The following is a 12193-nucleotide window of genomic DNA, read 5'->3' as shown; positions in this document are numbered from 1 at the left end:
AACTGCCCAGCTTCCTGTAGCCCTGGTGCTCTGTGTAGATCAGGCTCTGCAAAACAAAGGCAATGGCCCCATCCTGAACTTCTCCATGCAGTAAGGGAGGGGCGCAGCCAGCTCTCAACACATCTGATTGTTCTCCTGGTCTGCTCTCTCCTTCTGCTCAGACCAAACTTTCTTAGACCATTTCCTTTATCAAGCAGGATACAAGGAGCAGGAAATTCCTGGGGTGGATTTCCTATGCTGTGGTAATCCAGAGCGTGTTTACGCATCGCTCAGGATGGGAGAGGGGCTGGGGGGGCTGGAAGCAGTTTGTAGAATCAGGAAATTGAACCAAGAGGCAGGAATTTTGTCTCCTTTTAAACCTGCTTGTTATGAGGTACTTTTGTTGTAAGGATTGTCCTCTAACAGGGACATCAAAGCAACTTTGCAGAGGGAGATGGGAGGTTGTGCTGGTGTTTGTCCCTCTACCTGTGCTCCCAAGGTGCTGAGGAATCCCACAGGGCTCAGCCACAAATGCTTCCTTCATGGTTTGTACAGCTGCATCTCAGTTAGAATCTGGCTCCCTCACATTGTTTTGGTTTAAGAACCTGTTTTGTTTGTAAAACAAACCAGCTAGAGATTTGTGTTAGCAGAGCAGCAGCACGAACAGGCCAGGCCAAACCCATCCATGGATGGATGCCAGACATGGGCTCATCTGTACAAGCATTTTTGAGACTCGAAATAAAACACAACATTTTGGATATTAAAAAAGTCCACCTGGGGAAATCTCACTCTATTCCTCTTGTCATTTAGTCCCAAGAGCAACAAAAAAGGGGGAACTTTCTCATTTACTCTGCTTTAAATGATCTGTGTTTGTCAGGTGCTGTGACTCATGGGTACACACCTAAAGCTGGCAGCTGTCACCTCCCGCTCCATGGGGAAGAACAGGGGTAGGATCTGAGATGGTCCAGGAGGGCCCAGAAGCCCTTCGCTGCCATCCCCACACTGCTGCATGAGCCTGTGGGGTCACTGCCCTTCCCTTCTCCAGGAACGCAGAGGCACAAACACCTGTGTGCTTCTTCCTTTGTCACTAATATCTTGGTTTTCCCACCCATGCTATTATCCCAAGACTGTCTTACAGCTCCCAGACAGACAGATCAAAGTGAAAACCCATAAAAAGGGTGAAGCTTGTGACTGAATATTTCAAAACAGTGTTTTCACACTTCCCTTTTCCCAGGTTACCTTTGGCAGACTCCAGCCATCTGGTGTCTGCTTTTGGATAAGAACCGTGCTCCAAAATCCAATGGCCTCAAAGGAGGGAACAGACTAGAATGGAATCATTAAGGTTGGAAAAGACCTCTGAGATCATTAAGTCCAGCCTGTGATTGATCCCCACCTTGTCATCCAGCCCAGAGCACTGAGTGCCACATCCAGTCCTTACGGAGAAGGAAGTTGTGGGCACGTGGAGCAGCCATAGGAGAGATGCCAGTGCTGATTTTGGGGGCTTTTACAAAGTGCCAAGTTCCCAGTGGCAAAACCACAGAAGCTGGAAGAACCCATGGGAGACAACAGACACATCTTCCCTAACTGCCACTTCAAACTTTCTGCACATATATTATGTCAGCTACACTGCTGACAGAGAGAGTAGTGTTAGAAAAAAAAGGGTTTTATTTAAATAACCCCTGGAGCCCAGCTGCAGCCGTGTCCATGACAGGTATTTTCACAGTCTGTGATCACATGGATGTATCTCACTGGGCTGTGGTTGTTCTCACAACCCCCTTGCCTGGGCCTGTCCTGGCAGGAAAGGGTTCTCCTGCTGCTGGCTGGGGTGGGAGAGGAGGAAGGCAAGGCTAGGCAGGTGGAGAGCAGCTAAAAGTGAAATCACTTGTGGAGTAATTCCATAGGGCAAGGCGCAGGAAGAAACACACCTGTCTAGGCATGGGTCATGCAGTGACCCTGCTGGGGCTGGGGAGAGGGTTGGGCACCCCAAATCTCTGTCTGTTCTCTCCCTGCTACAGCCCTGGAGCAGCATCCCCCAGGTCCAGGCTGTGCCCACGGGCCGAGAGCTGCCGTAGCAGCCCCGTGCCCACCTCGCCGTGCACCTGCACCTTCTGGGACAGGATCATCTCAAACAGGCTGCTCATCTCTGACAGGAATGTGCTGGCCAGCCTCGTCCCACTGCCACCAGGGTCAGCCCCAGCACCTTTGCCAAAGGTCTCAAAGGTCCTCGGTTTCTCCTGCCTTGCAGCTTCCTCGTCCTCGGGGGAGCAGGGTGAGTCAGGGCAGAAGATGTTGTCCTTGTAGCTGCTGGTGAGGGGCAGGGACAGACGAGCCACCCACTCTGGGTCTGCAGATGTCAGCCTCTTGAGGGCCAGCTCTGGGGAGGGACAGCACACCAGGGAAAAAGGGGGGAGAGGGAAATAAATTAATAAAAAACATTGATAAATGAAAATATCTAAATTCAGCTGGTTGTAAACAGATCACCAGTGACCCAGCAGCTCAAAAAACCCAAATAAAATAGAACTGGTTTGAAACTATTGGGGGTTTAGTTTTGTTTTGTTTTTAATGTAATAACCATTAGAATCGCAGTGCGTTCTCATTTGTTGCAGTCTCAATTGGCACTTCACTAAATTGTTAGCAAAGCCTGAGAGAGAGAGGGTTTAGGACTGGCTGAAGGGGAGCAGACAATGAAAAGCTTTCCAGGAGGAAATGTTGGACACAAAGATAGTGGACTTCCCTTCAGGGTCACTCCAGGGTGGGAATTTGCTGCTAAGGAGGCAGATTGAGAACGAGAAGAAATGGGTTATTGTGAAAACAATAATACCAGAATGAAATTCTGGATTTTAAAACGCACAGCTGTATGATTGGAGACTGGGACCGAACAATTGAGCTCTAAAGTCATTGTTGCTTGATTGGAAACAGCTGAGGAGCAGGGGGAGCCTGGGCTGGGGGCTGGGGCAGGCTCCTTAGTGCACCAATAATTCGATTCTGGCCCAAAATGGGCAATTGGAATCACACAGAGGATTGGTCAGGGTATTCCCTGCTGGCAGGGAGGCACAGCCAGGGTGGATTGTTCCTGGGTCTGATTAGGGGAATTACACACAAATCTTATTATCCATCTGTGGGAGAGGGAGCTGAAATGACACCAGCAGGGAAAACTCTGAAGATGAAACCAGGAGTGATCCAGGCTGACAAAATGGAGACCCCAAGAGCTGGGGGTTGCTGCTCCTAAGGAAGCAAATGCTCTCCAGGGATCTGACTGCAACCTGTCATTATTTTGAGGAGATAAGCGCCAGCAGAGGAAATCTTTGTGCTTAAAATAGTGCTGGCAAGAGAAGAAGTGATTATAGCTGTCCATGAATAAACATCTCCTGGAAAATAAAGGAAGGACCCCATAGCAGGGAGAGCCTGGAATAGCTTCCTCGTCAGACAGCAGGAAGGGGAACAGGGATTCTTGTTGTTTGAGGCAGCTGGTAAACAAGAGTCCGTGCTGTGGTGCACAGAGGCTGCAGTCCAGCCCTTCATTGTTCCTTCCCAAAGCACATCCCAGAACCTCAGAGGGGTTCAGAGCAACCACCCCATTTAGGAAAGGTGTTGGGAGCAGCAGAACCTCACTGGGAACAAAACCCAGCAGTCCCAGGGTGGCAAGGGCTGGTGTCATTGTAATAATAATTGTGTGGGTGTGACTCAAAAGTGGCATTTGGAAGGAGGGCCCCCATTCCAATGGTCTTATCCTGCTGATTCCAGAGGGTGAACAGTACCCTGGGATGCAGTCAGTGACTTAGACAAGGCTCCTTCCTCAGCCAGCCAAGCAATTGCTCCTTTTTATCCACAAAACAGCTGCCCTAGGGTGGGCTGGGGATGAGAGCTGGGACTCCATCCTGGCAAGGAGAGAAGGGCAGGTACATCCCTTAGGTTTTTGTTTCAGCTGGAGCCCCGAAGTTCTTTTGTGTCACTTCACACCTCAGTATTTGAGTCTCAGTGACTGCTCCTGGAGATATCACCCGAGTGTGCTGCAGGTTTTGCTGTAAAATGTGAAGTTCTCTCCTCCCCAGACTGCAAGAAGCCACTTCATTCTGGGAATATTTGTCTACCTCATCTCTGGAGCAGGGCACAACTCATCTGCTCTCTGCAGGGAGAGCTGGGCCACAAAAACCTCATAATTAGGTATGTTTAATTTGACCAATAACTCTTTACTGCCTTGTTTTAATGGTGTTTGGGGAGCAGGGGTTGTTTTTATCATCCATAAAGTTCTATCTCTCATCTGCTGCTGGGGGATCAGAGCTAACAGACGGTACTGGGCGTTCATCCCGCAGCATCAACAATCCCAGAGCTGCCTGGGACTGCAGTCCCCCTGCTGGGAGCAGCACAAAGGCCCAGCCAGCCTCTGCCAGCTGTTAGGATGCTCCTGAGCACCAGCAGAGCTTCCTTCCTCCTTCTCAGGATGCAAGGCCACAGCTCTGTTTGTGTTTGGGAGAGGAGGAAGGAGCCTGGGAGCTCTGGCTCAGCCACCTTTGTGGGAAGGTCTGGGCTCCTGGGGAAGGTTTGGCAGGTCTGGGTTCCTGGAGAAGGTTTGAGGAAGGTTTGGCAGGTCTGGGTTCCTGGAGAAGGTTTGAGGAAGGTTTGGCAGGTCTGGGCTCCTGGGGGAAGTTTGGGGAAGGTTTGGGAAAGGTTTGGCAGGTCTGGGCTCCTGGGGAAGGTTTGGCACCCTTGGAACAGGGCAGCCCCTGGGCATGGCCAGCAGGAATCCACGCAGCCTCAGCATTCCCTGCTGGCATGGAGCAGGCTGCCCAGGGGAGCAGTGGAATCATCATGCCAGGAATGGGGATGTGGCACTGGGGACACGGGTCACTGGTGGACGTGGCAGTGCTAGGGTGCAATGATCTGGGAGGGCTTTTCCAGCCCTAAAGATCCTATGGAATTCCAGACTTTGGCCAAAAGGGTACTTTTTCCTGTCAGATCCAAGAATCCCGTTCATGGATCAGCCTCACCATAGCCCAGATTTTCTATCCTTTTGTGGGCAGGACTGGATCCAGAGCTGCTGGGTAGCACCAGCAGTCCCTTTTCTAGGATCAGGGTGTGTCAATGCACCTGGGATGAAGCTGGGCTCCCTGCTCCCTGCTCTTGGCTGCAGGACCTTGGAATCTGAAGAAACTTTTAGGTCTCAGCCTTTCCTTCATTTGCTCCTTACTGGAATAAAAGAGCAGGGAGACAAAGGGGGAGAAGCAGCAGGTTCTGTCCGTAAGGAAGAGCACCAAAAATGCCCAGCTCTGGAATTCAAACCACCCCAGCAGCAAAGCTCAATGAGTTTCTCTTCTGTGGAGGAGCACAGAGGCTCCACAATGAAATTTCTGCTACAGGACGTGAGTCAGCCCAACTCTTTCAAATTGAAATGCCAGGAGAGGAGATTTTTAGAACAAATCAATAAAAGGAACATGTAGAAAATGTCAGGCCCAGATGGTATTCACCCCGGAATGCCAGAGGAACTCAGATATGAAATTGCCTGGTTTATTAGCTGCTGTTCATTAACTACTGCTTCAAATGAATGCAGGATCAGAGGGAGGGGAGGTGGAAATGGTGACAGGAGTTTTTAAGTGCATGAAGGTGAATCCAGCCCAAGCAGATTCAGAGAAATCCTTCTGTGCAAGGCTCAGCAGAGAGAGCCGTGGAGCTGCTGCTGCCAGAGGAGGCACCTGACATTGTCACATGGGGAACTGTGGTCTGGAGATTTGGAAGGGCTGGATGGAGAGTCCTGGATGACTCTGGACAAGGGTCTGGAGTGCCAGGTCACAGGGAATGGCTTCCCACTACCTGAGACCAGGGCTGGATGGGATATTGGGCAGGACTTGTTCCCTGGCAGGGTGGCCAGGGCTGGCACAGGGTGCCCAGAGCAGCTGTGGCTGCCCCTGGATCCCTGGCAATGCCCAAGGCCAGGTTGGACATTGGGGCTTGGAGCAACCTGGGATGATGGAAAATGTCTCTGCCATGGCAGGGGTGGAATAGGATTATTTTTAAGGTCCCTTTCAACCCAAACCATTCCAGAATTCAATTCTGTGAAGGCAGAGGTCACCTGAGCTGGTGGAACAGCACCAGCCAGGCTTGCAGGAGACCTGAGCCGTGCCTGAATTTACAGCCAGGTTCTGTAGGTATTAATATGTGTTAAAAGCCGGGAAGTGAGGGTAGGAATAATTAATCTTCCTCACCAAGGGAGGTCATTAGCAGAGTCCCAGAGTATCTGCTCAACCAAGTGATAAATGACATGGAAAGGGGACAATGTTGGTGTTGACTCCACTAAAACACCCAAGAGCAGAGTGGTGTTGGAGGACCTGATAATGTTGAGTGCCATGAGCAAAACATGGCTGGTGAATTTCTGTCACCCACTCTCAGATAATTGTCCCAGGGAACAAGAAGTTGTCAGGTGTTGATGGCTCTCCCTCCATGCAGAGGGGGGATTTGGGACTCACAACAAACAGGGCTCAGCGTGGAGCTTGGGCAGGACAAGAATGAGGAAAAAATCGGAAAACCTCCTTGTACCCCCAGTGGATCCTAAACACTGTGCAAAATTCTGGTCACACCTCCCAAAGAAAAGATCAAATTAGCAGCAGGTTGGTCACAGGAGATGAAGAGGAAAGAGGAGCCAGGGGCTCTGAGGGTAGATAACATCTTGAGGGCTTTGACAAGGACAAGTGTCCACCTTTCTCACTCTGCATCGACCAGGACACCACGAAGGGAGGGCTCAGGCCAGCGTGGGAAGGTGAAACTGGACTTACAGACACCAAGCCCACACATCACTAAACCCTAAACCACAGCAGCCACATCCATGGAAGGGAAGAGCAGCCATAAACACATGGGAAAATCCAACGTGAAGCTCACCAAATCCCTTGCCCTGGTACCAAAAGCCTGGGATGTTCCAGACATGCTGCCCCAAGCACTGCCCCTGCCAGAGCCTCTCTGGGAGTGCCACGTATCCTGGCCAGCTGCACCCCCTGCATGGGGTTAGCCTGGGTTACCTGAGCCCCACCCCATCCCAGCAGCGAGGTCAGCTCACCTGCCTGTGGCTCCAGGAGGGTCTCCAGCTCCTCTCCCACCAGCTGCTGCACCGAGAGCTCAAAGGCGCTGTCACAGTCGTGGTCGCCGACCTCGCTCTCGCCGTGCCCGCTGTCCTTGGTGCTCAGGCAGTCTGTGTCCAGCCCCGTGTCCAGCCCTGTGTCCAGCCCTGCAGCCCTGCCAGGGGTCACAACACCCAGGTCACTGCAGCCCCCTGCCCCAGTGAGCCCTTGGAAGGGGCTCTATCTGCCAAAAATGCCCCAGGCACCCTCTCCGTGCATCACTCCCAGAACCGAGGGTGTTTTTAGTGGCCATCAGTTAACGAGTTTTGGGGGTTTGCTCCACATTTCTTGCCCAAAAAGGGTTTTTATCCTTCTGCAGCAAGATCATAGAAGCACAGGAGGGTTGGGAGAGACCTTAAAGCCCATCCAGTGTCACCCCCTGCCATGGGCAGGGACACCCTCCACAACCCCAGGTTGCTCCAAGCCCTGTCCAACCTGGTCTGGAATACTTCCAGGGATCCAGGGGCATATCCTGAGCAAACAGGGACCTGCTGGCTCCTCCCCATGAATTCAGAGGAGCTTCCCTCCTACAGGACCAGGTGAGTGACTCTGGAGCTGCTCTCCCTCCCTCTCCATCCTCTGCAGCTGCAGGTGACAAAGGTGGAGAAAGCTGTCTGCCCATGGCCTGGCCAGCTGGGGACAGGGGGATGTGGCAAGCCAGTGGTGGAGACTCAGCATCCTCAGGAGTGTGTACCCAGAGCACACAGCATGATTTATTGGGAACACCATGAAGTTTGGGGCTGTCTTTGGCACACAGCCGGGATATCTCAGTGTTTCCAGCTCTGCTGCAATTCTTCACTCATCTGCCCCCCGGCACAGGGTCAGGGGTCCCAAACTCATGTTGGCAGGCACTAAGAAAATGTCCAGAGCCATGAGAATACTCATCCTTGTGCTGCTGCCTCCAGAGCTGGGCCCCTCTGTGCTCCTGAGCACCCAGGAGGGTTCATGGCTCAGGTGAGGATGGAGGGACCTCCCAAAGGTGCCCCAGGAAGGAGGCAAAGAGCAGCTGGATACCACTGGGAGCCAGGACCAGAGGAGCACCACCAGCCCCTGTAGGGAGAACCTCCAGTCTCAGGGGATGAGGCTTTTCCTTGTGTGTCTCTGCCCCACTGTCTCCTGCGCTCGAAATTTTGGACTGGTTGGGCTGGAGCACGGAAGGGAAGGGAAGTGATGGGAGCCAGCCTTACCTGCTGCCGTTCTTGGCCGTGTACTTGTTTCCCCTGTAGTTTGTTTTGGGCTGGAACTGGCCCTGGTGCAGCAGGGAGAGCAGCTGGGAGATTTGCTGCAAGGCAGGAAAAGCCTGTTGAGTCCCGAGCTGGCCACTCAAGCTGCTTCCTGCCAGGACGTCCCTCCGATCCCCCCCGGCCTTTTAATAGCACTTCCTCCTCCTGCAGATGGCTCAGCATCCCCACACTGGGGGAAAAACAAGCCCTGGGCAGCCCACCTGGGCCTGAGCTTCCCCTGAACCCCTCCTGCTGTTCCCTGCTGCCCATGGGATTGTCCCCTCTCCCCGTGCCATCCCCAGTCCTGTGTGTCCTGGTGGAGCGACCCTGCCTGGATGGGGTGGGGAGGGTTGTTCATCCTACCCAGGTTATTGAGCCTGGGGGAAGAGACCAACCAGAGAGCATCAGGCTGCACATTCCCACCACAAGGAAGGGCTGGGGGTGCCACACTCCGGGAATGCCCGGAGCAGCTCCTACCTGCACTGGGGGTGACTCCATCGCAAACTCCCCGGTCGGGCTCTGCTCCGCCAGGGCCACCAGCGACAGCCGGACCAGGCTCCTGAGGATCTGCTGGTGGGGCTGGGGCTGCCCTGGTCCCCCCGCACCCACGGGTGGCTCAGGTGGCACTTGGGGCTCTCCCATGGGTGGCTTCACCAAGCTCTTGCCATGCAGCGGCGCCTCGGGGGGGGTCACAGCCTCCTTCACCAGGTGTTTGGGTCGGTGGGGCTGGCACGGCCGGCGCTGCAGGATGGGCAGCTCGAAGGTGCCCTGCTGCTCCTCGGAGCCTTTTTGTGTCCTCTGGTTTCTCAGGGTCCTGTAGAGAGTGGGCGTGAGGTGGAGAGGAGCCTGTGGTGATGTGGGGGTGGCCGTGCCAGGCTGCTCCTCCTGGCAAGGCTGGGGGGGCTCAGCCTCCCGGGGGCGTCCCCAGAGCAGAGGGACCAGGTGGATGTCAGCCTTCTGGATCTGCCTGTGGGGCTTCTTGAGCTGCTGCTGCCTGCGGGCGTCCTCTGCCTCCCGGCAGTTGTAGGCCATGCCATCCTTCTTGTCCTTCTTGCGCAGGGACAGGGTGAGTGCCAGCAGCAGTAGGCACCCGCCCAGGAGAGCAGCCAGGCAGATCAGCAGCACCACGGGGAGACTGGGCCAGCCAGGATCCTGTGCTGACATCTTGGAGAAGGCCCCGTGACGCCGGAAGAGCAAGCAGAGCCGGGCCAGGGTGTGCAGGGGGGTGTCCCCCTGGTCACTCACCTGGACCAGCAGCTCCCACTGGCTGCCGGCCAGGCTGCTGGCATTGCTGGTGTTGAGGGACACCTGGCCCAGGAGGGGGTCCAGGATGAAGAGCCCAGCATCACCCCCACCCACCAGATCATAGCGGAGAGCCCCATTGATGCCGGAGTCCACATCCCTGGCCACGATGCTGAAGAGGAGGGGGCTGCCAGGGCATGACATGAGAGTGGAATTGGTCGCAGCCCCCTGGGTGCTCCCATTCCCAGGGACCACCCAGCAGCACCCTGTGTCCACATTGACCAGCACAGAGAGCGTGGCCACCCCTCCCACCACCGCTGGCGTGGTGATTATGGGTGCGTTGTCGTTCTGGTCGAGCACAGCCAGCCTGATGGAAATGTTGGATGCCAGCTTGGGATGCCCTCCATCCTCCGCTGTCACCAGGAACTCCAGGCTCCTCACCTGCTCATAATCAAAAGCTTGGAGGGCAAAAACATCCCCGGTGACGGGGTCAACTGAGACCAGCCCCAAAACAGAGGGGTCTAGGATCCTGTAGGTGACCTTGCCATTGAAGCCCAGGTCGGGGTCAGTGGCACAGACGGTGAGCAGGAAGACAGGCGCTTCACTGTTCTCAGCCACGGCAGCCTCGTAGGCGACCTTCTCGAAGGTGGGGGCGTTGTCATTGACGTCGCTGATGCAGATGGTGAGGTGTTTCAGTACGGCCAGGGACAGGTCCCCCAAGTCCCTCACCACCAACGTCAGGTTGTACTCGGCGTGCTGCTCGCGGTCCAGCGAGGCGTTGGTCAGCAGCGCGAAGCTGTGGCTGTTGGTCCTCTTAAGCCTGAAGTGCTCGTAGCCCTGGCTGAGGGAGCAGAGCACCTGCCCGTTGCTTCCCGAGTCGGGGTCACTGGCTGTCACTAGGGCCACGAAGCTGTCCTTGGGGAGGGCCTCGGACAGCACAGGCACGCGCGCGGCCCAGGTGACGTGGACGTCGGGAGCGTTGTCGTTGACGTCCAGGACCTTGACCAGGACCTTGCAGTGCGCCGGGATGGGGTTGGCGCCCAGGTCCCGCGCCTGCACGTCCAGCTCGTAGGCGTGGGTCTCCTCGTAGTCCAGAGGGAGCCTCAGGAGGACGCTGCCCGTGCGGGCATCAATGCTGAAGGTGCTCAGCACCTCGGGGGGTGCGTGCCTGCTCAGGCTGTACTCGATCTCCCCATTGGGACCCTGGTCGGGGTCAGTGGCCGTGACTGTCACCAGGAGGGTCCCAGGCTGGGCGTCCTCCCGAACCTCCACTGTCAGGGAGCTCTCTGCAAACACGGGGCTGTTGTCGTTGGAGTCGAGGACGATGACTTTGATCAAAGCACTGCCTGATTTTGGCGGCTCCCCGTGATCAGTGGCCGTTAGCACGAGGTCGAAGGAGGAGTGCAGCTCCCTGTCCACCTCCTTCACCACCACGAGCTCCGCGTGCCTCATCCCGTCGGAGCCGGAGACGACCTCCAGAGCAAAGTGCTCGCTGGGGGAAAGGGTGTAGGAGCAGCGGGCGTTGGGGCCGGCGTCGGCATCCAGGGCTCGATCCAGCGGGATCCGCGTCCGCAGGGACGCGCTCTCCGAGATCTCCAGCTCCAGCTCGGCCGTGGGGAAGCGCGGTGCGTTGTCGTTGATGTCCATCACCTGAACCTCCACGTGGATCAGGGCCGGGTTCTGGGCGGCCAGCACGTCGAAGGACACCCAGCAGGGATCACTGTGGCGGCACAGCTGCTCCCTGTCCACCCGCCCGGCCGTGCTGAGCACCCCATCCCCGCTGCCCACATGCAGCGGGAACCTCCCGGGGGTCTCCATCAGCTGGAAGGTCTCGGCCACCTCGCCGCTCTCACCGCCCTCGAAGTGCTCGGCCAGGCTCCCTAGGACGGTCCCCGGGGGCACCTCCTCCAGCACCCGGTACTGCACCGTGAACGTGGCCACCTCCTGAGCATCGGCGCTCAGGAACAGGTACCACCACCAGAGCGCCGGCAGCTGCAGCGCCGAGCGGCTCAGCCCCAGCACGCTGCTGGCAGAGCCCCCGCGGCCCCGCCGCCCTGCCATGGGCTGTCCCGCCGGCCACCGCATCCCCACAGCGTCCTCAGGGCCACCGCAGCGCCTCGGCATCCTCTCCCATGTCCGGGTGAAGCGGACTCCAGATAGAGCGTGCGAAGGGGATGTCACAGGCAGGGCTGGTGGTTGTCCCCCGCGCTGCCATCACCGCAGCGGAGCGGAGGGACCGTCCCCGGAGCAGCCAGCGGCCGGCTGGCCGGGCTGGGGATGGACATCCTATGGAAACCCCACCTACAGGAAAAGGGAGGACCGGGCTGGTACAATGCCGGGGCGGGGTGGGGGATCGTGGTGGGGAGGGTGTGGAAGTGCCCCCCGGTGCCAGCCCGGTGGGGACCGTCACTGCTGTCACCTGCGGAGCACAAAAGCTGCGATTCCTGCAGTCCATGACCCACCACAAACCTGTTCTGCTTCAGGAAGAGGTGATGGATTCCTGCTCCAGCATTTACCCAAAGCCTTCTTCCCCACGCTTTTACATCTCTGACGGATTCTCATTTTGCCTAAATCCAAGGGCAATCCCTGCTCCTTCTGCTCCTTGCTCTACTTTATTGTGCCCATGTCACCTTTCCCAGCACA

At 56.2% G+C, this 12193-nt stretch overlaps 1 protein-coding gene across 1 annotated transcript; it reads right to left on the bottom strand.

Annotated features, from left to right (window-relative positions):
* Positions 1-1988: 1988 nt before the first annotated feature.
* PCDH12 (protocadherin 12) lies at positions 1989-11674 on the bottom strand. The gene is made up of 4 exons (XM_062502267.1): positions 8786-11674; positions 8273-8367; positions 7025-7227; positions 1989-2353 (listed from the first exon to the last, which is right to left on the bottom strand). The coding sequence occupies exons 1-4, from the start codon at positions 11672-11674 to the stop codon at positions 1989-1991; spliced, it is 3552 nt and encodes a 1183-aa protein (XP_062358251.1).
* Between the last annotated feature and the right edge of the window lie 519 nt (positions 11675-12193).

This window comes from Cinclus cinclus, chromosome 14, assembly GCF_963662255.1.
Source record: "Cinclus cinclus chromosome 14, bCinCin1.1, whole genome shotgun sequence".
Taxonomy (NCBI): domain Eukaryota; kingdom Metazoa; phylum Chordata; class Aves; order Passeriformes; family Cinclidae; genus Cinclus; species Cinclus cinclus.
The sequence above is the reverse complement of the archived record's forward strand: the minus strand, read 5'-3'. Positions and strand labels throughout refer to the sequence as shown.

Excerpts from the sequence above, each read along its gene's own strand:
- PCDH12 (XM_062502267.1), bottom strand. The coding sequence starts at position 11,674 with ATGCCGAGGCGCTGCGGTGGCCCTGAGGACGCTGTGGGGATGCGGTGG. Across the intron at positions 8,368-8,785 it reads TGGAGTCACCCCCAGTGCAG|CAAATCTCCCAGCTGCTCTC; the intron begins GTAGGAGCTGCT and ends CCTGCCTTGCAG. Across the intron at positions 2,354-7,024 it reads CCTCCTGGAGCCACAGGCAG|AGCTGGCCCTCAAGAGGCTG; the intron begins GTGAGCTGACCT and ends GTCCCTCCCCAG.